Here is a 27,912-nt window from a genome sequence, read left to right as displayed (position 1 = left end):
AACCACCACTCTCTGCCTTCTGCAGGCAAGCCAATTCTGAATCCACCTGGCCAAACTTCCCTGGATCCCATGCCTTCTGACTTTCTGAATAAGCCTACTGTGTGGAACCTTGTGAAATACCTTGCTATAATCCATGTAGATCACATCCACTGCACTACCCTCATCTATATGCCTTGTCACCTCCTCAAAGAACTCTATCAGGCTTGTTAGACACACTCTGCCCTTCACAAAGCCATGCTGACTGTCCCTGATGACACCATGATTCTCTAAATGCCAATAGATCCTATCTCTAAGAATCTTTTCCAACAGCTTTCCCACCACAGACGTAAGGCTCACTGGTCTATGATTACCCGGACTAACCCTACTAACTTTTTTTGAACAAGGGGACAACACTCGCCTCCCTCCAATCCTCCGGTACCATTCCCATGGACGAGGACATAAAGATCCTAGTCAGAGGCTCAGCAGTTTCTCCCCTCGCCTCGTGGAGCAGCCTGGGAATATTCCGTCAGGCCCCGGGGACTTATCCGTCCTAATGTATTTTAACAACTCCATGAAAGGAAGGATGTGGAAGGTTTAGAGAGCATGTCTTATGAGGATAAGTTGAGTGAGCTGGGACTTTTTATAGTGATAGAGAATGAGAGGTGATATAGGCACATGGAGGGTTATGTGGGAGGGAAGAATTAGATTGATCTTGGAATTGGTTGAAAGGCCATCACAAAATTGTGCCATTCTATTTTAATTTCAGAATTGGTTATTCTATCAATTATTTAAAAATAAGATCTCAAAGTTCCTTTCTAGAGTGCCAGTTCTATCTGGACACAATTTGTATCAGAGTTTAGAGAAGGTCACAGGCTGTGATGTGAGAAAATTATAGTTTTGGCCTTGCTAAAAACCAGTATTTTTACTTGACCCTTCTAGAATTAAAATGAAAAGGTAAATCAAGAGCCACACAATTGTTTCACTTTTTTAATTGCATTAAAGGATACATTTAATTCCTCAAATAGCTAAACAGTTATTGTTTAAATAATGTTCCAGTAATCATAAAGACAAATCTTTAAATTATATAGCAATCCAAATATGGACATAACTGGGTTTGAACAAGAGCAAGGAGCAAGCACTTCCCCTCCTCTCACTCTCTCTTCTCTCTCTTTGCTGCTGCAATACACACAAAAGAGCACTGGCCAAGAGCTACACTATACGATGTACGAATACTCAAAAAAACCATTTGAGAGCAGGTTCATACTCACTACCAGAAAAACAACTGGCACGCTGGCAAATCTTTCTCCAAGAAAGACACATGATAACAGAGAAAAAAAATGCTTTATCATTTCATTAGGAAAAGCATATGAATATAGAAAATTCCTACACTACCAAGTATTTCTTTTCTGTGCTATAGTTTAATTAATTAAACAGTAACTACAAAGTTATGTGGTCCATGTTCAGGATACTCTGTGAAATGTCAGAGCTCAGTTCAATACCGCACGACAAACAGATGCTGGAGACTAATTAAGTTCCACATTTAACTCAATACATCAGCCACCAGGAAAGTGTCAGAGGTCTAATGGATATAGAAAGGCTTGAAACTGACTAAAACATTTTTTAACACTTCTAATTGGCTGGCCGTGTGTGTTGCAGTTGAAGGGATATTAAGAAACAAGATGTTAATTATCAATAAAGTCTGAAATTCTATTGCAAAAGGACTTATTGAGTAATAGGGTCAATGAGATTCACAATGGCATCAGGATTTCCTGTGTAAGTGTTTCATTTTTTTCCAGTCCTTCCAAACCACATGCAAGTCTACAGCTGCAGTTGTCTGATAAAACTTACATGCAATGCGAAAATTACAGCCAGTTGAGTATTACTTTAGCTGAAACATAGATCCAATTCAAAATCATTTCTGCATCATTTTTGGAAGGAATATTTTGTATGGCCAAGTTGAATTGGCACTTCCCAACCTTTCTTATTCTCCTCACTGCTGAAAGAGGTTAAAACTAATAGATGTTGGAGAATAATTACATCCATTCACTAATCTCATGCTTTGAAGGGACAGAAATTCTTTGGCTACACAACCTAAATTTCTGAAATTATCACATATTGTGCATAGCCCAAGCATCATTTTATTTATTCCTAATTATAAAGGCAATCCTTAAATATTGTTTCTGCATACGTTTAACCAATTCCATCCACAGCAGTTGGAAAAATAAACACTTGCTTCTATTAATTGTTAATAACGGTAAAGATGTCAAATTTTAACTGAAATGGAAGGACTGCTTGATGTAGCAAACAAGACACATTTAATGGTTTGTTGCCAGATTCAAGGAGCTTATTAAACAGAAATGGACTTTTCTATTTTGGTTTAGCTTTCTGTTTCTTAACAGAACTCCCACCACCAGATTTGCACTCTTACTGGTCAAACTTGCGGCAAAACCGGGAGACCTTTCAAAGAAGATCTGGCACCCACACATTCTCCAGACCTCAAAGAACTGCACTGATGTCAATTGCCTGGATGATAGCATCTTCCAGCTTTACAGCAACATGTTAATTTGCTGTTTATTTGAGTGTAGATGGTAAGTTCACTGAGCCTAGAGAGTACGGATGCTAGGGATGTGGGTATTTCAAACCACAACTCTGAGATTTTGCCCCTCAGTTCTTTCTGCTGAGCAAGGATGGACAGACAGCTTTGTGAATTTCTCTCAGACCACTGAATGGGCCGTATTTGTGATGGGAAATTCATAGTCTTTGAAACAAAACACTGAGGAAAATTCTATGACTCCCTCCAACTCCACCAAAATGTAGTGGCTTTTGATCATTGTGTTTTGAGTGGGACAATTTTAAAATGCTATGCTTATTATGCAGTTTTAAATTTCACAATTTCTCATTTGTGGCATCCACAATTGACCAGATGTCCCCAACAATGTGGAACTGTCTCCACCATCAGCTCCTTGTGCTTGACTGCCGGAGATGAAAGTGTCCCTGTTCTATGACTTGCTGTGTAGTGGTTGTGTCGTCTCCTCCTCCTCCTCCTCTTCTTCCTCGTCCTCGTCATCTGTGGGCTGATCTAGTTCATCTTTAGTGATCATTTCAAAGTCATTCCCATTACCGCTGCTATGCTGGGAACAGTCATCATCCCTCCGGTCACTGTCCGTGTCTGACACCCTTTCTGCAACTGCGCTCTCCACTGCCACTGATGCCTTTGCTCCCGAGTCTTCTCCTTCTTCCTCCTTCGCCTCTTCTTCGCTGAGTTGTGGCTGTTTTTCCTCACCAGATTTCTTGGAGTCCTGTTTAGGCCCTTTATACTCGTGTGTGTATAGGGGCCTGAAGGAGTCTATGAAGCCAACGTCCGCTGTCAGGTTTGGCAAAAACCAGAAATGGTGGCGGCCACCAGTAAGGAGCCAGATTAAGAGGAAGAGAATGCACCGAGCTGCAAGGATTTGAAGAGATGAATATATAAGCATCAGTACTAAGCAGCAGTCAGTCATAAAAGTCACACTATTACCAAAAGATAAGGCCACCTCCTGGACACAAAATTTAATGGAGCCTGAAGACTCACACTCGAAAGTTTAGGAACAGGTTCTTCCCCTCCATCATCAAATTTCTGAATGAACAATGTGCCAACCCATGAACTACCTCAGTAGTTCTTTTAGTTTTTTAAAAAAAAATATTGCACTGTACTGCTGCCACAAAGCAAAGAAAAAAACGTGTCAGTGGTATTTAAGAGGCTCTTAGATAGGCAGATGAATGGTGGGATATGGACATTGTGTAGACAAAAGAGATTACATTGGTGGGTGTTTAATTAGTTTGGCACATTGAAGGCCTGTTCCTAAGCTGTACTTCTGTTTTCTTTAAAAATAGTCATGGGGGCGGGGGGGGGGAGGGGGAGGGTCAGTGAGGAACCTCTTGGCCAAATTAAAAAATTCGGCACTGATATCCCAATCTCGAGAGTTAAGCACAATAACCTTGGCAGAGGGAGCGCAGCCTTGCAAGAGGGATGACGATGGGAAAATGTGCTATGACCATAAGATGCAGGAGCAGTATCAGGCCATTTCGCCCATCAAGTCTGTTCTGCCATTCAATCATGGCTGATTCATTATCCCCGTTCAATCCCGTTCTCCTGCCTTCTCCCCATGACCTTTGCCGCCTTACTAATCAAGAACCTATCAACCTCTGCTTTAAACACACCCAATGACTTGGCCTCCACAGCTCTCTAATGCAATGAATTACCCAGATTCATCTTCCTCTGGCTGGAGAAATTCCTCCTTATCTCTATTCTAAAGGAATGTCCTTCAATCTGAGACTGTTCCCTCTGGTTTTGAGATTCCCCCACTACTGCAAACAGCCTCTCTATCCAGGCCTTTCAATATTTAATAGGTTTCAGTGAGATTGCCCTGTCAATCTTCTAAACTCAAGCGAGTACAGGCCCAGAGCCATCAAATGCTCCTCATACATTAACCCTTTAATTCCCAGAATCATTCTTGTGAACCACCTCTGAACCCTCTCCAATGCCAGCACATCCTTTCTTAGACAAGGGGCCCAAAACTGATTGCAATATGATGCTATTCAGACATGTGGAGTCCTCTCCCTGGCCAAAAGTAATTTATTTCTCTACTAAAATCATGAGGTTATCTTTCCAGAGTGGCACTGTACAGCAGATCTGTGCTCAGTGGCTTTACCTTCCCTATATCACAATAAAATTGACAAATTTTATTACTGTTTTGTAATACAGGACATCCTGAAAGGAGTGTGATATAAAATGCTGTAGCTTCAGCTTCATCTCCTTGACTATTTTCACAGAGTCTTACAGCATTAAACAGGCCCTTCAGCCCAACTCGTCCATCATGCTAGTCCTATTGAACCCAGCACACATTTCAATCATATATTTACTCATTTTGAGATATAGGCCCTTCCAGCCCTTTGCGCCCAGCAACCGATTTTTAACTCTAGTCTAATCACAGCACAATTTACACTGACTAATTAACTTATTAACTGGTACATCTTTGGAATGTGGGAGGAAGGCATAGCACCCAGAGGAAAACCACGTGGTCCTGGGGAGAATGTACAAACTCCTTACAGAGGACACTGGGACTGAATTCCGAATTCTGATGCTCCAGGCACTTGTAATCTTGTGAAATTTATTTGTTATAGAAACATAGAAACATAGAAAATAGGTGCAGGAGTAGGCCATTCGGCCCTTCGAGCCTGCACCGCCATTTATTATGATCATGGCTGATCATCCAACTCAGAACCCAGCCTTCCCTCCATACCCCCTGACCCCTGTAGCCACAAGGGCCATATCTAACTTCCTTTTAAACATAGCTAATGAACTGGCCTCAACAGTTTGCTGTGGCAGAGAATTCCACAGATTCACCACTCTCTGTGTGAAGAAGTTTTTCCTAACCTCGGTCCTAAAAGGCTTCCCCTCTATCCTCAAACTGTGACCCCTCGTTCTAGACCTCCCCAACATCGGGAACAATCTTCCTGCATCTAGCCTGTCCAATCCCTTTAGGATCTTATACGTTTCAATCAGATCCCCCCTCAATCTTCTAAATTCCAACGAGTACAAGCCCAGTTCATCCAGTCTTTCTTCATATGAAAGACCTGCCATCCCAGGAATCAATCTGGTGAACCTTCTTTGTACTCCCTCTATGGCAAAGATGTCTTTCCTCAGATTAGGGGACCAAAACTGCACACAATACTCCAGGTGTGGTCTCACCAAGGCCTTGTACAATTGCAGTAGTACCTCCCTGCTCCTGTACTCGAATCCTCTCGCTATAAATGCCAGCATACCGTTCGCCTTTTTCACCGCCTGCTGTACCTGCATGCCCACTTTCAATGACTGGTGTATAATGACACCCAGGTCTCGTTGCACCTCCCCTTTTCCTAATCGGCCACCATTCAGATAATAATCTGTTTTCCTATTTTTGCCACCAAAGTGGATAACTTCACATTTATCCACATTAAATTGCATCTGCCATGAGTTTGCCCACTCACCCAACCTATCCAAGTCACCCTGCATCCTCTTAGCATCCTCCTCACTGCTAACACTGCCACCCAGCTTCGTGTCATCCGCAAACTTGGAGATGCTGCATTTAATTCCCTCATCCAAGTCATTAATATATATTGTAAACAACTGGGGTCCCAGCACTGAGCCTTGCGGTACCCCACTAGTCACCGCCTGCCATTCTGAAAAGGTCCCGTTTATTCCCACTCTTTGCTTCCTGTCTGCTAACCAATTCTCCACCCACACCAATACCTTACCCCCAATACCGTGTGCTTTAAGTTTGCACACTAATCTCCTATGTGGGACCTTGTCAAAAGCCTTTTGAAAATCCAAATATACCACATCCACTGGTTCTCCCCTATCCACTCTACTAGTTACATCCTCAAAAAATTCTATGAGATTCGTCAGACATGATTTTCCTTTCACAAATCCATGCTGACTTTGTCCGATCATTTCACCGCTTTCCAAATGTGCTGTTATCACATCCTTGATAACTGACTCCAGCAGTTTCCCCACCACCGACGTTAGGCTAACCGGCCTATAATTCCCCGGTTTCTCTCTCCCTCCTTTTTTAAAAAGTGGGGTTACATTAGCCACCCTCCAATCCTCAGGAACTAGTCCAGAATCTAACGAGTTTTGAAAAATTATCACTAATGCATCCACTATTTCTTGGGCCACTTCCTTAAGCACTCTGGGATGCAGACCATCTGGCCCTGGGGATTTATCTGCCTTCAATCCCTTCAATTTACCTAACACCACTTCCCTACTAACATGTATTTCGCTCAGTTCCTCCATCTCACTGGACCCTCTGTCCCTTACTATTTCTGGAAGATTATTTATGTCCTCCTTAGTGAAGACAGAACCAAAGTAATTATTCAATTGGTCTGCCATGTCCTTGCTCCCCATAATCAATTCACCTGTTTCTGTTTGCAGGGGACCTACATTTGTCTTTATCAGTCTTTTCCTTTTTACATATCTATAAAAGCTTTTACAGTCCGTTTTTATGTTCTCTGCCAGTTTTCTCTCATAATCTTTTTTCCCCTTCCTAATTAAGCCCTTTGTCCTCCTCTGCTGAACTCTGAATTTCTCCCAGTCCTCAGGTGAGCCACTTTCTCTGGCTAATTTGTATGCTACTTCTTTGGAATTGATACTATCCCTAATTTCTCTTGTCAGCCACGGGTGCACTACCTTCCTTGATTTATTCTTTTGCCAAACTGGGATGAACAATTGTTGTAGTTCATCCATGCAACCTTTAAATGCCTGCCATTGCATATCCACCGTCAATCCTTGAAGTGTCATTTGCCAGTCTATCTTAGCTAATTCATGTCTCATACCTTCAAAGTTACCCCTCTTTAAGTTCAGAACCTTTGTTTCTGAATTAACTACGTCACTCTCCATGTTAATGAAGAATTCCACCATATTATGGTCACTCTTACCCAAGGGGCCTCTCACGACAAGATCGCTAATTAACCCTTCCTCATTGCTCAAAACCCAGTCCAGAATAGCCTGCTCTCTAGTCGGTTCCTCGACATGTTGGTTCAAAAAACCATCCCGCATACATTCCAAGAAATCCTCTTCCTCAGCACCTTTACCAATTTGGTTCACCCAGTCTACATGTAGATTGAAGTCACCCATTATAACTGCTGTTCCTTTATTGCACACATTTCTAATTTCCTGTTTAATACCATCTCCGACCTCACTACTACTGTTAGGTGGCCTGTACACAACTCCCACCAGCGTCTTCTGCCCCTTAGTGTTACGCAGCTCTACCCATATCGATTCCACATCTTCCCGGCTTATGTCCTTCCTTTCTATTGCGTTAATCTCTTTTTTAACCAGCAACGCCACCCCACCTCCCCTTCCTTCGTGTCTATCCCTCCTGAATATTGAATATCCCTGAACGTTGAGCTCCCATCCCTGGTCACCCTGGAGCCATGTCTCTGTGATCCCAACTATATCATAATCATTAATAACAATCTGCACTTTCAATTCATCCACCTTATTACGAATGCTCCTTGCATTGACACATAAAGCCTTCAGGCACTCTTTTACAACTCTCTTAGCCCTTTTTAATGCTTGCCCTGGATTTGTCGGCCTGCCACTTTTACTTTTCCCCTTTGTACTTCTTGCTTCTACGCTCACTTTACACCCCTCTGTCTCTCTGCACTGGTTCCCATCCCTCTGTTGTGAACTAACCTCCTCACACCTAGCCGCTTTAATTTGATTCCCACCCCCCAACCATTCTAGTTTAAAGTCACCTCAGTAGCCCCCGCTAATCTCCCTGCCAGGATATTGGTCCCCCGAGGATTTAAGTGTAACCCGTCCTTAAGTGTAATCAGCTGTATGATGATTATAAACAAGAGGAAATCTGCAGATGCTGGAAATTCAAGCAACACACACAAAATGCTGGATGAACTCAGTGGGCCAGGCAGCATCTATGGAAAAGAGTATAGTTGATATTTCCGGCCAAGACCCTTCAGCAGGACTGGAGAAAAAAGGATGAGGAGTAGAGTTAAAAGGTGGGGGGGGGTGGAAGAAACGGGAGGGGGAGGAGTGATGTAAAGATCTGGGAAGTTGATTGGTGGAAGAGATACAGGGCTGGAGAAGGGGGAATTTTAATAGGAGAGGACAGAAAGCCATGGAAGGAAAAAAAGGGGGGGAAGAGCACCAGAGGGAGGCGATGTGCAGATGAGGAAATAATGTGCGGGAGGGGCAAGGGAAAGGCGGTGGGGTGCCATCTAGAAATTGACATTGGAAGCTACTCAGGCGGAATACAAGGTGCTGTTCCTCCAACCCGAGTGTCACCTCATCGTGACAGTATTGGAATGGAAATGGAAAGTGCAATTAAAATGGGTAGATTCTGGTGGATCTCGCTTTTTCTGGCGGATGGAGCATAGGTGCTCAGTAAAGCAATCTCCCAATCTACGTTGAGTCTCATTAATTTGTTTCATTTAAAGATACAACCTGATCAATGAGCCGGAGGTGCCCAATTACACTCCTGTGACTAATTCAACCATACATCTTTGGATAGTGAGAGGAAACGAACACCTGCAGGGAACACACGTGGTGGTGGGGAGAACGCATAAACTCCTTACGGACAGCGGCAGGGATTGAATGCATGTCACTGGCGCTATTGCGAACACTACTGCTATGCTGTTGTGTAGTTAGCGTGGGCACGCAAGGTGGAAAATAATCAATGCAGATCTTCACTCACCCACTGCGAGGAGGAGGATGCTGGCCACGAAGCAGCCCGCAGCAACACTGAGGTAGTAAACACCCACTCGCATCTCCGCAGGCCACAACGGAAAAAGTGTGGCAGCTATCACCGCAATAACTGTTCAACAGCCAAACACACACAACGTTAGTCCAGCCCTCCTCTGAAGTCAAGACAGACCGCTAGAGCAAGTAAGCAAAATAGGGAGGGGTGAGGTGGCAGTGCACAGGGGGGAGAGGGTGGATGAAGACATGAATGGGGTAATAAGCATACATAAATCGTGGTGCCTGACGGCTCCTTGAACCTTTTACCTAATACCAGTCCCATTGCAAACGTCTTGAAATGAACAGGATCATAAATCCACACATAAACCTGCAAAACAAAATCACAGAAATGGACAGAGTATTCACTCCAAACACTGGAAGTACAGAAATAAAAGCACAAAGATGCTGGTAACTATTCAGATCAGGTGGTGTTGGAGCAGCGACAGGGGTTCAATTTTTGCCGCTTTTTGTAAGGAGTTTGTATGTTCTCCTTGTGACTACGTAGGTTTCCTCTGGGTGCTCTGGTTTCCTCCCACATTTCAAAGACATACGGATTAAGGTTAATAAGTTACAGACGTTATGCTGTGCCAGAAGAATGGCAACACTTACGGGCTGCCCCTAGCACATCCTCAGACCATGTTGGTCATTGATGCAAATGACACAGTCACCGTATGTTTCACTGTACAAGTGATAAGTCTAATCTCATTGAATCTTGGGAGCTGCCCAGCACAATTTTTGCTGCTTTGATTTGATACAAATGACACATTTCACCGCATCTTTCGATGTATACCTGACAAATAAAGCTAACCTTTAATTCCATTATTGTTTATTCTCTCCACATTTTCATTATTTCCCCCCCAAGTCCCCAGATTATACCACTCACCCACACACTTGGGGAAAGTTGTAGTGGCCAGTTAGTGCACGAGGAAATGCATGCTGTTGCAGGAAAGCCCAGAGACAGTACCCGATGTTAAGACTGAAGCCGGAACTTTGCCGTTGCAAAGCTGCAGTTATACCAGATATACCACTGAGCTTCCCATTTTTAAAACAATCTTGGGGACTAAAGGATCAGAGTTAGCACCAGGTTCCAGTTCTAGACTAGACAGTTCTATGACCCTTGCTGGGGTCAGAATGGAACTAAGTGGTGACCGTGCTTAGTGGGGCAAGAGGTACCGACGACCTCTGACCATTGGTCACCAGCTTGGAAAGGGTTTCGGAAGAAGCTGTTTTTAATTTTAAAAATGGGGAGCCCAGTGGCATATCTGTTATAGCTGCTGCCTTGCAACACCAGAGTCCCGATGATAATCACTAAATGTCAGAAACCCATTACTCTGGGCCATTGCCCTGTATCAATGGGACTGTACTGCATAGCATCATCTGCACAGAGGGCAACAAGACAGGCCTCCTTGGGAAAGCTTCTACAGCTGATGATTACCAGGGAGGCACAGTGGCAAGCAGTGAGTGTTATGCTTTACAGTGCTAGCAATCAGTGTTTGATTCCCATTGCTGCCTGTACATAATTCTCCCCATGCCTGCACAGGTTTCTTGCAGGTGCTCTGGTTTCCTCCTACATTCCAAATACGCCCAGTCAGGGTAACAGGGTAAGGGTTAGTAAGTTGTGGGCATTCTATGTTGGCACTGAAAGCAGCATTTGATTTGATCAACTGCAGTGGCCATTGATGCAACAACTGAAGCAAACAATGCATTTCACTGTATGTTTTGATGTTTCAATGTACATATGATAATAAGGCTAATCATTTTTATTTCTTTTGTTTTACCTCATTTCCATCAAGGAAAAATTGGTCATTATGCGGCTCCAGTTTAAATTTTCTTTTTGTTTCCTTCTTTTTCTTTGGTGTTCCTGGAGCTTCATCCTAAAAAAAAACAATACAGTTTTGATGTACTATCTTGCAGCTGTGAGGGTCAGGTTTGGAAAAGTGGAAAGAATTACCAGAATGAAAACGGACCTGATAAGTAAATGCTTCACACTAACTGTCCTCCAGTCAAATCACTTAGACTCTACATAGCCACTCCTCCTCCTTTGAACCCATCAATGCTAATTATTCCAGCAACGCCTGTTCACAAATACCACAATTGCACCACTATTACTCAGCTAACTTTTCCTCTTAATTTCTTAAAGAATATCCTTAATTAATGTTCCAAATGTTTGTCAGGTCTGGCACTTTACCTGTCTAACTTCATCTTCATAATTATTATAATTATACAGCGGCACAGTAGTTTAGTGAGTGTAACACTACTACAGTGGGTTCAATGCCTGCAGCTGTCTATAAGGAGTTTGTACGTTCTCTCTGCGGCCACGTGGGCTTCCTCTGGATGGTCTGTTTCCTCCCACATTCTAAAGGCATATGGGTTAGTAGGTTAGTTAGACAACACGGGCTTGTATAATAATTTTAATCACCTCAATCAGATCTTTTTCTGATGGTAAAGAACTCCTGAGTGATCTTAGAAGTGTACAATCACACTTTCTAAGAATTAAAAAAAAGCTGGATGGGCCAATCGCAAGTATTTAGGTGTGTGTATGTTATAGAATGGGTCAGTTATAAGTCTTGAGCTGTATCAAGTTCAAGTTCAAGTTGAATTGTTATTCAACCATACACATGTATAGAGCTCAACAAAACAGCATTCCTCCAGGTCCATGGTGCAAAGCAGAGTAAAGACAGTCACACACAGCACATATAGTTATGATAGCACATACAGTCACACAAATAGTATTAGCACAAGTCCCTGTGGCATGGTCTGCAGACTGGAAGTGCATGGGATGTTGTCCTGCAGCCACGTTTCTACAAGAACAAACATGCAGTAGTTCCCCATCTTGCGCTGGGTCAGCCGCAGGCAATCCAGCTCATTTTCCAGGAAGCAAATACAGGACAGCAGCGCCCACGGAAGAAGCCAGCCCCCGACCCAGCACGGACTCCAATGCGCTCACCGTATGAGGGTCTGGTCTGCTTAACAACTGAGGCCACACAGCTGCCCCTGCCATCGGTCTTGACAATGAACCAATCAACTGGACTTGCTATATTACCAGTGTCCAGCCATTTGCTGGATACAGACAGGAGGCTGCAACCAAGAGTGCTGCCCTTTTACCAGAAGCCTCTGAACTCCTCCACAATATCTAAACTTTTGCTCTCAATTTCCTCTCAGTACCAGTGACAGGTACTATACAGAAACACTTCCCCAGGAGCAGTGGTGATGGTGGGGTGTTCTGCCCAACTTCCAGTCCTGAATTTAACTAGGCCAACCATCTTTCAATGGTTGGTACTGCTGGTATCTTATTCCATTTCAGTGCTGAAGGATCATGGAACAGCAGTTGTTCTGAGGCTTTTTAGGCCCAAAACTTGTGGTCAGCATTGAGTTGCTTCTGCTTATATCTTCACTCAGAAGAACACTCAATTATTTTGCATGGAACTTCCATCCTAAAACTTGCAGTCCTGAGAACTGCCAAACCTTTAAAACAATGAATGTTTCTTCATGCTGAACATGACAAAACTACTAAAGGTATTACACTTTTTGTTTTGCTTTGGATTTCCAGACTGCCCAAGTATTAATAACTATTTAAAATATTATAAAATATGGACATTTTTGGAAAAGCAAATACAAAAAAAATATAGCAGGGAAACAGGCCCTTTGGTCCAACTTATCCAGCCCAACCAAGATGCCCTTCTAAGCTGGTTCCATTTGCCCAAGTCTGAGCCATTTCCCTCTAAACCTTTCCTATCTCCGTACCTGCCTTAACCACTTCCTCTAGCAGTTCATTCCAGTACCCTGATAATATAAATATACTGATCACACTTGGTAAACATATTGCTTCTCAGGTTCCAATTATATCTCTCCCCTCTCACTTTAAACTGCTGCCTTCTAGTTCTTGATAATCCAACCATGAGAACAAGAAGGTGCACATTGACCCTATGTCCCTGATGATCTTCTGTAATTCTATAAGATTACCACTTTTTCTCTTACCCTCCAATAAAGTCCTAACTGCTCAGGTCTAGTTTTTGGGTCCAGTCATTGGCTAGTCTGCCGTTCAAGGCCTGAAGTTAAGGCCCTCATCCAGGGTCCAATCCAGTTTCATCAGCAAATCATAGGTCAATACTAAAGATCAAAGCACGAAGATAAATTGGAGATCCAGATCGAAGCCCACAGTTCGATCAGAGGTCTGGATCGAAGCCCACAGTTCTATCGGAGGTCCGGATCGAAGCCCACAGGTTGATGGGAGGTCCGGATTGAAGCCCACAGGTCGATGGGAGGTCCAGATCGAAGCCCACAGGTCGATCGGAGGTCCGGATCGAAGCCCACAGGTCGATTGGAGGTCCGGATCGAAGCCCACAGGTCGATTGGAGGTCCGGATCGAAGCCCACAGTTTGATCGCGGGTCCAGATCGAAGCCCACAGGTCGATCAGAGGTCCAGATCGAAGCCCACAGGTCGATCAGAGGTCCAGATTGAAGCCCACAGTTCGATCGGAGGACCGGATCGAAGCCCACAGGTCAATGGGAGGTCCAGATCGAAGCCCACAGGTCGATGGGAGGTCCAGATCAAAGCCCACAGGTCGATGGGAGGTCCAAATTGAAGCCTGAAAGCAGATCGGAGGTCCGGATAAAAGCCTGAAAGTTGGTTGGAGGTCCAGATCAAAGCCTGAAAGCTGGTCAGAGATCTGGATTGAAGCCTGAAAGCTGTTTGGAGATCCGGATCAAAGCCAAAAGCTGATCGGAGATCTGGATTGAAGCCCAATCAGAGACTCAGATCAAAGCCGAAAGGTAGATCGGAGGTTCAGATCAAAACCTGAAATTTGTAAATGCAAAATGTGTCACTCAACAGTGACCAAATGTACATTGGGAGACTCCATGAAAGGGTTCAGAGTTTATAAATCTATCTCATCAATACCTGAAATTAGACACTGCACCCAGTACATCACTTTTAAAATCTTTACTTGCTATTCCTCTTACTCAATTGCACGATTCGTTTACTTATTCATTTTTAATTTTTTAACAGCACATCACTGGCAGGGGCCAGAGTTTATTATGCCATTACACTGAACTATCCTTGATCTTCGAAGATTGCTCTGTCATGTCACAGGGCTATAGAGATTCATGTGCACAAAAGGCATTAATGTATCAGCTTTGTTCTTAATGCCCCAATTCAACAGTTTTATGAGGACATTTGGCCCAACTGATCCATGCTGACCAGGATGCCCATATAATCTAGTTCCATTTGCCCGTGTTTCACCCACATCCCACTAAACCATATTTACATGAGGTGCTGCCTCAAGTAGGTAAAATCTGTCATCATTAGCTCCCACTGGGGAGCAGGTACAGAAGCCTGACATCCTGCACCACCAGATTCAGCAACAGCTACTTCTTTTCAAACATTTCGTTCTTAAATCACTACAATTTAGCAGCACTATGAGCACTTTCCACTACAATGGACCTTTTCCCATTCTAATTGTGTTGTTACTTGTTTAACTTTAATTCATGCTTAATCCATGTATGACTGTTTTGTATTTGATGCCTGTGACACTGCTGCAAGTGTATTTTTCATTGCTCATTTGTATTCTGCAAATGTACATTTGACAATAAACTTGACTTTGTATCTTTCCTATTCGCATACTTGTCCAAATGCTTTTTAAATGTTCTTCATGTACCTGCCTCAACCACTTCCTCTGGCAGCTCATTCCATTCACAGACCACCCTCTGAGTGAAAATATTTGCCCTTCAGGATCTTAGTAAATCTTTTCACTGCGTGAAAAAAGTCAATCTTTTATTCCAGTTTACACCATTAACAGGATTTACTTTCCGACCTCATGCAATGGAATTTGATCTCAACTGCATCAATATTGCACAGTTCTGGATTACGTAACCACTGTCCTGATGCAGGGCTTCGACCCAAAACATTGACAATTCCTTTCCTTCTGTTGATACTGCTCGGCCTGCTGAATGTCTCTCATGGATGGTTTGTTCAAGTTCAAATTTATTGTCATTCAATCACACATGTATACATCTAAACGAAACATCGTTCCTCTGGGGCCACGGTGTAAAACACTACATACAGTCACACACAGCACATACAGTTATGACAGCACATACAGTCACAAAATAATATTAGCACAAGTTCCTGAGTGGCCTGGCCGGAAAATTGACAGTTTAACATAAAGTGTAAGGTGCATGTTTATATTGAGAATAGAATAAAATAGTACAGCACAGTACAGGCCCTTCGGCCCACAATGTTGTGCCGACCCTCAAACCCTGCCTCCCATATAAGCCCCCACCTTAAATTCCTCCATATACCTGTCTAGTAGTCTCTTAAACTTCTCTAGTGTATCTGCCTCCACTACTGACTCAGGCAGTGCATTCCACGCACCAACCACTCTTTGAGTAAAAAACCTTCCTCTAATATCCCCCTTGAACTTCCCACCCCTTACCTTAAAGCCATGTCCTCTTGTATTGAGCAGTGGTGCCCTGGGGAAGAGGTGCTGGCTATCCACTCTATCTATTCCTCTTATTATCTTGTACACCTCTATCATGTCTCCTCTCATCCTCCTTCTCTCCAAAGAGTAAAGCCCTAGTTCCCTTAATCTCTGATCATAATGCATACTTTCTAAACCAGGCAGCATCCTGATAAATCTCCTCTGTATCCTTTCCAATGCTTCCACATCCTTCCTATAGAGAGGCGACCAGAACTGGACACAGTACTCCAACTGTGGCGCAACCAGAGTTTTACAGAGCTGCATCATTACATCGCGACTGTTAAACTCTATCCATCGACTTATGAAAGCTAACAACCCACAAGCTTTCTTAACTACCCTATCTACCTGTGAGGCAACTTTCAGGGATCTGTGGACATGTACCCCCAGATCCCTCTGCTCCTCCACACTACCAAGTATCCTGCCATTTGCTTTGTACTCTGCCTTGGAGTTTGTCCTTCCAAAGTGTACCACCTCACACCTCTCCGGGTTGAACTCCATCTGTCACTTCTGCATCCTATCAATGTCTCTCTGCAATCTTCGACAATCCTCTACACTATCTACACCACCACCAATTTTTGTGTCGTCTGCAAACTTGCCAACCCACCCTTCTACCCCCACATCCAGGTTGTGAGTAAAAATCACGAAAAGTAGAGGTCCCAGAACCGATCCTTCTGGGACACCACTAGTCATAACCCTCCAATCCCAATGTACTTCCTCCACCACGGCCCTCTGCCTTCAGCAGGCAAGCCAATTCTGAATCCACCTGGCCAAACTTCCCTGGATCCCATGCCTTCTGACTTTCTGAATAAGCCTACCGTGTGGAACCTTGTCAAATGCCTTACTAAAATCCATGTAGATCACATCCACTGCACTACCCTCATCTATATGCCTGGTCACCTCCTCAAAGAACTCTATCAGGCTTGTTAGACATGATCTGCCCCTCACAAAGCCATGCTGACTGTCCCTGATCAGACCATGATTCTCTAAATGCCCATAGATCCTATCTTTAAGAATCTTTTCCAACAGCTTTCCCACCAGAGAGATAAGGCTCACTGGTCTATAATTACCCGGACTATCCCTACTACCTTTTTTGAACAATTAAACGGTATAATTTTACTGACACTAATATAATAAAACAAGCAGTCACGTAAACAGATGAAACAGCAGCAATAAAAGATGAAAAGTGGCAGGTGCAAGCTGAGTGTGTTGGCACAGTTGGGGGTGGGGGTTTGGCAGGGCGTTCATACAGGGTGTACATGTGTGCTGGGTGGCAGCAGGGTGTTAACAAGTCTAATAGTCTACGGGAAGAAGCTGTTATTGAGTCTGTTGCTACATAACCACTGTAGCAGGGGAGATAATGCTAGTGATCCCAAACACTAGTTGCCAGTTTAATGTTCCCACAACCTGTTAGCTAACTTTCATGGACTCCTTATATCATCTAATCGACTATTTAATATTATTCTATCTTTCTTTTTGTATTTGCAGTTTTTTGTCTTTTGCACACTGGTTGAATGCCCATATTGGTGCAATCTTTCATTGATCCTGTTATGGATTTCCTCGGTGTGCCCGCAAGAAAAAAAAAATCTCACAATTGTTTATGGTGACATATATGCACTTTGATAATAAAGTTACTTTGAACAATAGTCACTCCATGCCTGGATATTGAATATTTAAGGTAAAATCAGTGTTGCCCTCAGCTCATGTATTCTGTTGTGTACTGAAGCTCAACACAGTAAAGCAATGACCAATACATGACTGGTAGAGATAAGGGGAACTTGGACAGGAACATGGATAGGCTATAAGACATAGGAACAGAATTAGGCCATTGGCCCATTAAGTCATGGCTGATTCATTATCCCTCCCCACCCTATTCTCATGCCATCTCCCTGCATTCTTTAACACCTTTACTAATCAAGAATCTATCGATCTCCACTTTAAATATCCCAATGACTTGATCTTCACAGCTGTCTGTGGCAACAAATTTCATAAATTCATCCCCTCTGGCTCTCAAGGGTAGATACTACCAGAAGCTTTATACTGGGGAGCATGTATTCACTCCAGGATGAGTGACTTTCCTGCTGACGACAGTTTGTAATAAGGTTCTGAAGGTAAACCTCAGACTCTATGTGAATTCTTTTGACCTACATTACTGTGCTACAATACTCTGACTCTGAACCCTCATAAATTATTGGAGTATGCCAACTGAAGGATTTGGTACGTCATGTGAGGAATCTTTGTAGAGTATAAGCAATGACTTAGATCTCTAGAACCAGTTGGCTTGTTTATTTCTTCTAAGCTCTTTGCAATGCCACAGTAGCATAGTGGTTAGTGCAACACTATTGCAGCTTGGAGTTTGGAGATTAATCCTGTAAGAAGTTTCTTGTCCATCCCATGAGCTTGTGGGTTTCCTCTTGGTACTCCTGTTTCCTTCCACAGTCCCAAGACGTACCAGTTAATTGGTCAAATGGTCACTGTAAATTGTCCTGTGACTTTGTTAGGGTTAAATAGGTGAGTTGTTGGGCGATGCAATTCACTGGGCCTATTCCATGCTGTCTCTCTAAATAAAAAACATAATAGATCTCTTACCTTCTTCTCTTTCTTAATCTCTTCTTTTTCACTATCCTTTTTCTTCTCTTTCTTACTCTTCTCATCCTTCACCGTTTCCTTTTTGCTTTTCTTTTCCTCCTCTTTGCTGCTGTCATTCTTCCCCTTCTCCTTTTTGATTTCCTTCTCAGACTTTTTCTTCATTACTTTCAACGCTCGGTGGAAGAACTGCTTCTTGAGAAGCCTGTTGACAATTCAGGGTGGGGGCGGGGAGGGAAAGCTTTAGCTTTTCGGTTAATGTAGAAATATCATTTAAAAAAAAAAATTTGTCAATGCTAATGGGAAGTCTGCAAGACTGACAGCTGCCCCCGGTAACTCAAATTGGATAACCAGCTCTCAACCAACTTCACTAAGATAGTTAATTTTGTCATTATATCATTGGGATCACATTATACACAAATGAGTAGCCTACAATGACTATATTTTAAAAGTAATTAACTGGCTGAAAGACCCTTTGGGACTTCCTGAGATTGTGAAAGGCACTCAAGAGAAATGGTTGCCTTTGCTACATATCTACTTTCTGCATAACGACTGAAATTATGTTTATTACTTTTCACGGCACAATAAACATTGCAGTGTATGATTAAACCTTCTTACTGAGCCATGTTCGTAATGGTACATGCTGTGCAACTTACAGTGCTGCAGCTAGGAATCCAGCTCTCCGAGATGACAACATGAGCACTCGAAAGCCCGTGCCCAAAAGAGCACGCCTCCCACACGTAGGAGGCCCTATGGATTCATCACGCGACTGATCAGCTGCATGCGCACTTGCCACATTCTCTCAATCGATCTAATATGGTACAATGTTATTAAATTTAAAATAAATTTAATAACATCATTTCAGTATTTATGCATAAAGCTATGGTCATAAAATTGCACAGTAAAGAAATGGGTCCTTTGCCTGTCATATTCTTGATGACCAACATGACCAGTTTATACTAAATTTGCCTGCATAAGATATACTTCTATGCCCGTGGCTAAAGGCATTGTCAAGTTTTAAGACCATAAGATATAGGGCCAGAATTAGGCCATTCGTCCGATTAAGTCTGGTCTACCATTCCATCATGGCTGATTTATTATCCCTCTCAACCCCATTTTCCCACCTTCATCCTTGTCTGAGGCTGTGCTCTCTGGTCCTAGCCTCCCCTCTGTTGGAAACATCCTCTCCATATCCACTCTATCTAGGCCTCTAAGTATTCAATATGTCTCAGTGAGATACCCCTCATTCTGTGATCTCACATACTGTTAAAGATGGGGGTTATGCATTAGTAATTAATGTAAAAACTCTGCATCTTTAGGCGAGGCACTAAAATAACTTTTATTAGATTTCCCCTGAATCATGGAAAAACTATTTTCACCATTCCAACTGTTGGTTCCCCTTACTGTAAAGCTCCATTCCACTGAATACCTGATTCCAGGTTAAGTGTTCAAACTACCATCAGATTTCTGGTTTACTTTATGTTAAATGATCACTTTTCCTCATTGCCTCAACTTATAAGGATATGTGTGGACAAAAACCAGGAGTGATCGCAGTTGCACTGGGGTACTGCTGCAACTGTATTGATAGAACAGATGTCTATTACTAAGTGGAATAAAAAATTATTTCCTATTGCACATTTCATCACAGGTAAAGCCCTCCCCACCATTGAGCACATCTACAAGGAGTGCTGCTGCAGGAAAGCAGCGCTCAACATCAAAGAACCCCACCATCCAAGCCATGCTCTCTTCTCACTACTGCATTCAGGAAGGAGGTACAGAAGTCTCAGGTCCCACACCACCAGGTTCAGGAACAGTTACTACCCTTCAACCATCAGGCTCCTGAACCAGTGTAGGTAACTTCACTCACTTTAACAATGAACTGATTCCACAACCTAAAGACTCGCTTTCAACGACTCAATAACACGTGTTCTCAATATTATTTGTTTTTTTATATTTGCACAAGTTTGTCTTCTTTTGCACATTGATTGTCTGTCCATCTTTGTGAGTAGTTTTTCACTGATTCTTTTATATTTTATTTACTCTACTGTGAAATTCTATAAGAAAATAAATCTCAGCTTAGTATACGGACTGTGATAATAATTATAAATTCACTTTACTTTTACCTAACATATTGAGGGGAAGCTCAAAATACTCAATAAAATGCAGACTTGTGCAGTTAACTCCCACTCTTACATTCAGATTTTAGTCGTGAGCTAGATTTGTTGGAGTACTGCAGAACTGGTTAAGTACTGAGTCTACCACTCGGTTGATTTAAATTTGATTTTTAACATAAATTTGGTTTGTTGTCACCAAGCTACCTCAACCCAAAGAAAAAAGCTGTAGTGGGTTGTAGACTTAGACAACTCCACCATGAGCACAATCCTCCCCAACATTAAGGGCATCTTCAAAAGGCATTGCATCAAGAAGGTGGCATCATCATTAAGGACCCTCACCATTACACACTTTCTTTTCATTGCTACCGTCAGTGCAATGTGCAAGAATTGGAAGATGCACACTCAATTTCTTCTCCTCTGCTATCAGACTAATGAGTGGTCCATGAACACTGCATCACTATTTTGCTTTTTTTTTTACACTACTTATTTATTTTTGAATATATTTCTTATTGTAACTTATTTTTTTATGTTGCACTGTTGCTGCCACAAAACAAGAAATATCATGACTTATGACAGTGATAATTCTAATTATTTCAAAGATCATACGACTCATTATCAGTATCTATTTATTATCATTATTTGCTTTCTATTTGTAGCAAATCTTCATTTGTTCAATGGGTGTTTGTCAGTCTTTGTACATAGTTTTTCATCGATTCTACTGTGTGTCTTTGTTCTACTATGAATGCCTGCAAAAAAAAAAGAATCTTGGGGAAGTATGCGGTAACAAACGATACTGTGCAAAAGTCTTAGGCACATATAACAAAATTCTGTGAAGTGGAAATGTTTTCAAAAATAATAAAAATGAGATGTTTCTAAATTTCAAAAAAATATGAAGAGCAATAAATAGTAAAAAACTAAATCAAATCAATATTTGGTGTGACCACCCTTTCCCATTAAAACTGCATCAATTCTCTTGGGCATATTATTGTGCAATTTTATAAGAAAAATGGCTGGTTGTTTCAAGCATCATGGAGAACTTGCCACAGTTATCCAGCAGACTAGCTGTCTTGCTTGCTTCTGCCTCCCCAGATAATCCTGGACAGCTTCAGGGATGTTGAGATCAGGGCCCTGTAGATGCTATACCATCTGAAACTGTAGAAAAAATCTAGGACGCCCAAGACTTTTGCACAGTACTGGAGTCATAGAACACTATAGTATAGAAACAGGTTCTTTGGCCCACCTAATCCATCACAGACCATCAATCTGCCTAGCTCCATTGACTTGCACCGGGCCAGAGCACTTCATACCTGTCCCATGCATGTACAGTACATAAATGTAGTTTGCTAACAAATTTACTGTGAACCTGCATTCTGGGTGACTGCCTTTCCTCTTTCATGCATTCTGATTCATTGATGCTGGTGTTATTAACAAAGGCAGAGTTAACAACATAGTAATAAAGGAACTGCACACACCTGTTGCAATATTCCACTGCTGATTCCCTGGTTGTAAAAACAGCCTCCTCTCCTTTCTTTGCTTTTGCCCATTTAGAATCCAGCAAGCAATCTATCGCTTTGGAAGCTGAAACGTGATGGTAGTACAAGTTTAAATTCATTGTCGTATGCTTGCACTTATAGGATATAAATATGAAATTAGCTTTTTGCTGCAAGGACACCATAGACAAGTAGAGGTTGACAGGTTCTTGATTAGTAAGGGGATTAGTAATGTGATGGAGAGGGATAATAAATCAGCCAAGATAGAATGGTGGAACTGACTCGAATGGGAAAATAACCTAAATTTACCCTGCTTATGGTCTATAAAACAAATTAAAAATAAAATTATATAACTTTAATGAGTGCAAAATAAACGTAATAGTATTAGCAAGCATTTCAAAGTATAAAGCAGTGATTACTGAATAGTGCTCAATTCCAGTAAACTTTTAGGAGTTTGTACGTTCTTGTGGTGACTACATGGGGTTTTCCCCGGGTGCTCTGGCTTCCTCCCACATTCCAAATACGCATGGTTAGGATTAGTGAGCTGTGGGGATGCTATGTTAGTGCATAAAGCGTGGTGACAGTGCTCGCAGCACAATCATCCAATGCCATATTTAAGTTTGCTGAGGACACCACAGCTTTTGGCCAAATCAAAGATGGTGACAATTTGGTATATAGGAGGCACATTGAAAATCTGGTTGAGTGGTGCCACAACAATAGCCTCTCACTCAATGCCATCAAAACTAAACAGCTGATTATCGACTGCAGGTGGAAGAAATTGGGGGTCCATGAATCAGTGCCAGTGGGATCGGAGGTGGAGAGGGTCAATGAGTTTAAGTTCCTGGATGTTATATCAGATGATCTGTCCTGGGACCAGTATGTCAGTGCCATTTCAAAGAAAGCATGCAGTGCCTCTACAAGAGAGCAGCATCCATCACTGAGGACCCCCATCATCTAAGCCACATTCTCTTCTGCTGTTACCATCAGGAATGAGATACAGGAGCCTTAAGTCCCACACCATCAGGCTCGGAAACAGTTATTACCTTTTGACCATCAGGCTCCTGAACCATCACTCACCACAGCACTGAACTGATCACTGAACGCTCCTTATGGACTGCCTTTCAAGGACTCTACAACTCAGGTCCTCAGTAATTTTTTGTGTAGTTTGTTTTCTTTGCATATTAGATGTTTGTCAGTCTTGCTGTATTTTTTTCATTGACTGTATTATATTTCTTTGTTTTACTGTCAATACCTGCAAGAAAATGGACTCCAAAGTAGTATTGGTGACGTGCTTGGATAATTTACCTTGGACTGTGTTGGTCGCTGACGCTAAAACATTGCATTTCACTTATGCTTTGATGAACATGTGACAAATACAGCTAATCTTGTTCTTTATCCATGTTATATCTGTGTTTAAATCTATGAACAATCCATCACCCAATCTAATCTAGTCTCAGCAAACTACATCTAGCTTTTACCTTCATTTCCCTTGACTGTTATTTGTGACAGTGAGCTCCACATCATAATACTTGGTAATGAAGCGTCCAATGCACAGATTGAAAAGAGGCTGCAGAGGGTTGTAGATTCTGCCAGCTCCATCACACACACACCCCTAACCATCAACAAGGACAGCTTCCAGAGGCACTGCACAAGAAGGCACCTCACCTTCCAGGACATACCCTACCAACGGGGAGGAGGTACGGGAGCTTGAAGACCTCCACTCAATCACTCAGAAACAGCTTCTTCCCCTCCACCATCAAATTTCTCAATGCTCCACGAACACTATCTTGTTACTCCTTTTTTAATTACAATATTTTTGTAATTTACAGTAATTTTGTTTGTTTGCACTGTACTATTGCCACAAAACAAGTTCATGGCCCAAAACATTAACTCCATATTCCTCTCCATAGGTGCTGCCTGGCCTCCTGAGTTCCTCCAGCATTTTATGTGTGGTGCTCTGGATTTAATGCATCTGCAGAATCACTTGTGCTAACAAATTTCAATCAAGATTGTTTAATGTCATTTCCTGTACACAAGTGTAAAGAAAACAATTGTTATTCCCAATCCAATACAGAACAAAAAAAGATCCACAGAAGATAAAGAACACAATAATAAAAATACACACCATAAATATAAATACACACGACCATAAGACACAGGAGCAGAATTAGGCTATTCAGCCCATCGAGTCTGCTCTGCCATTACATCATGGCTGAGCCTGGATCCCACTCAACCTGCCTTCTCGCCATATCCTTTGATGCTCTGACTGATCAGGAAGCTATCAACTTCCCCCTTAAATATACTCATAGATTTGGCCTCCACCGCAGTCTGACAGAGCATTGTATAGATTTACTACACTTCGCCTAAAAATATTCCTCTTTACCTATGTTCTAAGGGTTGTCCCTGAATTTTGAGGTTGTGCCGTCTAGTTCTGGATACCCCTACCACAGGAAACATCCTGAAAAGCATCCACCCTAGTCCTTTCGACATTCAGTAGATTTCAATGAGATCCCTCCCCTCCCCCCCCCGCATTCTTCTAAATTCCACAGAGTACAGGCCCAAAGCTGCCAAATGCTCTTCATATCCTTACCCCTTCATTCCCAGAAGCTAACTCGTGAACCTCCTCTGGACTCTCACCAATGACAACACATCCTTTCCGAAATATAGGGCCCAAAACTGTTGATAATATTCCAATTTGGCCTGACTAGTGTTTCATAAAGGCTCAGCATTATCTCCCTGCTCTTATATTCTATTTCCCTTGAAATAAATGCCAACATTACTGTCCTGACGATGGGTCTCGGCCTGAAACGTCGACTGCACCTCTTCCTATAGATGCTGCTTGGCCTGCTGCGTTCACCAGCAACTTTGATGTATGTTGCCAACATTGCTTTTGCCTTCTTTACCACAGACTCAACCTGTAAATTAACCTTCTGGGAGTCTTGCACGAGACTCCTAAGTCTCTCTGCGCCTCTGATGTCTGAACTTTCTCCCCATTTAGATAATAGCCCACACTACTGTTCCTTTTACCAAAGTGCATTACCGTACATAAGACGGCTTATATACATAGATTGATTGTATGTCTATACAGTGTTGCTGGGCTGTATGTAATGTGACTGACAGGGAATAATAAAGTAGTGGTGGAGTTAGTGGGTGGAGTGGTTAATCAGTCTTACTGCTTGGGGAAAGTAACTGTTTTTGAGTCTGGTTGCTACTAGCCTTCTCTCTGATGGGAATTGGACAAATAGTCCATGATCATCATGTGTAGTTTCCTTAATGATGTTAAAGACCCATTTCAAGGACATATATGTCCTTGATGGCATATCTCAGTGATAATAAATCTATTCTGAATATGATGTATTTCCTCAGGTCCTCAGTACCAGTCTTGTAGGGAAGTGGAAATATTTTTCCCTTATCTACTGTACCAAAATATAACTTTAAAGATAAATATCATGGATCTCCATTTTCTCCTCTTGAGAATAAATGGAACCCAGCTTTCTTGTGCATTGTAACCTCTCATTTCTGGTGTCATTCTAATAAAGTATTCTTCACAGTAGCTTTAAACTACAATAAAGTAATATTTCTGTCTGATTCTATAAAAACAAATTCTTCATATAGAGACAGGAGGGATGGATTCTGCACAGTGACATGATCCACAACACCATCAGTGCAACCAGAAGTCTACGATGCACCAGTTAAGAATAATAATAACTTATTTATACAACTAACACACACAAAAATGCTGGTGAACGCTGCTGCTAACATTAGTCCTGACGAAAGGTCTCGGCCTGAAGCGTCAACTGTACCTCTTCCTATAGATGCCGTCTGGCCTACTGCGTTCACCAGCATTTTTTGTGTGATTAGTCCTGACGAAGGGTCTCAGCCCGAAACGTCGACTGTACCTCTTCCTATAGATGCCGTCTGGCCTACTGCGTTCACCAGCATTTTTTGTGTGAGTTGCTTGAATTTCCAGCGTCTGCAGATTTCCTCGTGTTTGCGTTTTTAACTTAGTTATACAGCACTTTTCATACAAATAATGTACATAAAGCGCAAACATTAAAAAATTGAATGAATTCACTTTATTTCTTACACCCTTCATATACATAAGGAGTAAGAATCTTTACGTTATGTCTTCATCTAAATGTACAATGTGCAATCATAGTAATTTATAATAAATAGAACAGTCAATGTAATATAGAGTACACTCAAGTCGGTGTAAGTTCATCAGTCTGATGGCCTGGAGGGAGAAGCTGTCCCGGAGCCTGTTGGTCCTGGCTTTTATGCTGCGGTACCGCTTCCCAGATGGTAGCAGCTGGAACAGATTGTGGTTGAGATAGCTTGGGTCCCCAAAGTGAAATAAATTTAAACGTGTCAATAGTGCCTGTATCCCTCCACAAACAAGAAAAAATCTGCAGATGCTGGAAATCCAAGCAACAGACACACACTGTGCTGGAGGAACTCAGCAGCCCAGGCAGCATTTATTCAAAAAGTACAGCCGATGTTTTTCCATAGCTGCTGCCTGACCTGCTGAGTTCCTCCAGCATTTTGTGTGTATCTGTATTCTTTATAGTTTTAGGTATTGGATTCCATAATTTAGGTGTGGAATTATCTTATGAGGGAGATTGTTGGTAAGAGAGTGACGGAAGAAGACCTGAGAGCTTGAGCAAGATCATAAAAGAAGTTATTCTGTGATGAACTCTGGTCCCAGGCCATTGAGGGCTTTAAAAACAAGAAAAAATATGACGGTTCAGCAGCAAGAATGCTGTTCAGCTCATTTTATCTAAAGGTCAATAATCTTGTGACAAAGGTCACTGAGAAACACTCATAAAACAAGGTGATCAACAATGGAAAAGTTTCCGGAGGGAAGTTATGGAGTGGTGTGCTGTTGAAGGCTAAAGTGTAAAGACTGACAGGTAGAGTTGTCATTTATTCATTATACGGATTTTTCAGATCTGAACACATTTGCACTTGCCAGAATATTTTAAACAGACAGATATTGCATTAGATTTCAAAACTAACAGTTATAGTTTGTTGCTGAATTACAGTATTTGGAACTAAAGGGGTTAAATGGATTGGCGATGACCTGATTGAATGCCAGAAAAGAATCAAGAGGCTGAATGCTGCACTCTTGTTCCTATGCCCAAACACTTTAGTTATCCTCAGCTAACAGGATGAGGATAATAAAGCAACGTTATCATGCCAGGTTAGGAAAGGGGTAGTTGTTAGCGAAATGCTATTACAGTACCAGAAACCTGGATTCAATTTCCCACCGCTGTCTGTAAGGAGTTTGTTCTCTTTCTGACTACGTGGGTTTCCTCTGGGTAGTCCAGTTTCCTCAAACATTCCAGACGTAAAGGTTAGTAGGTTAATAGGTCGCACGGGTATAATTGGGTGGTGCGGGCTCATTGAACTGGAAGATTTTGTTAACCTGCTGAATCACTAAATTAAAGTTAAATAAAACTGTTCGTAAGCTGAACAGCTTGGAAGTTGAACCAAGTTCCTACTCGGCAGAAAACACCTGTAGCACCCCCCCCACCCCACATATGGTAAAACCATCCCACGTCTATTCATAATTACAGGCTGTACGCAAGTTGGGCACTCATAAGCTGGGGAGGACCTGTACACACATAAGTACACAAAGACTAACTTACATAGATGTACTATACTGTGCATATAAACAAGTGTCAATATATTTTGCGGAGGCAGAAATTGATTTTAATGGTATGTTGTGATCTTACCAACAAAATAATCGACTCTATGCCCCATCATGGTAGTGGACTTGGTTGGACAATTGAAACGCAAGTACTTGGCCACTGCTTTCTCCTCTTTCGTTGGTTCTCCAACCTCCTTAAAAAGAAAAGACAATTTAAATTGGAAAATTATGATTTTGACTGAGAAGTGGTCATACCAAATATTGCTCCCAATCAAAGCCGATTTGAAATTAATCAATTTTAGGTGAGTCTGGATGAAGTGTCTCGGCCCATAACATCAAT

The 27,912-nt window shown here is 42.1% G+C and overlaps 1 protein-coding gene across 2 annotated transcripts in view; it reads right to left on the bottom strand.

Annotated features, from left to right (window-relative positions):
• Window positions 1-925: 925 nt before the first annotated feature.
• The window catches only part of sec62 (SEC62 homolog, preprotein translocation factor), a 49,316-nt gene continuing 22,329 nt past the window's right edge, over window positions 926-27,912 (bottom strand). Inside the window, exons 2-8 of one of the 2 annotated variants that reach the window (XM_063045303.1) lie at window positions 27,658-27,766; window positions 21,905-22,010; window positions 18,322-18,523; window positions 11,035-11,130; window positions 9,524-9,584; window positions 9,213-9,332; window positions 926-3,421 (exon numbers count right to left, since the gene is read on the bottom strand). In XM_063045303.1, coding sequence (XP_062901373.1) covers window positions 2,979-3,421; window positions 9,213-9,332; window positions 9,524-9,584; window positions 11,035-11,130; window positions 18,322-18,523; window positions 21,905-22,010; window positions 27,658-27,766 — 1,137 coding nt within the window. In that variant the 3' untranslated portion in view covers window positions 926-2,978. The remainder of the gene's footprint in view (window positions 3,422-9,212; window positions 9,333-9,523; window positions 9,585-11,034; window positions 11,131-18,321; window positions 18,524-21,904; window positions 22,011-27,657; window positions 27,767-27,912) is intronic. The other variant, XM_063045304.1, reaches the window with a different exon arrangement.

This window comes from Mobula hypostoma, chromosome 4 (assembly GCF_963921235.1).
Source record: "Mobula hypostoma chromosome 4, sMobHyp1.1, whole genome shotgun sequence".
Lineage (NCBI taxonomy): Eukaryota > Metazoa > Chordata > Chondrichthyes > Myliobatiformes > Myliobatidae > Mobula > Mobula hypostoma.
This window is presented reverse-complemented; position numbering and strand designations above follow the sequence as displayed.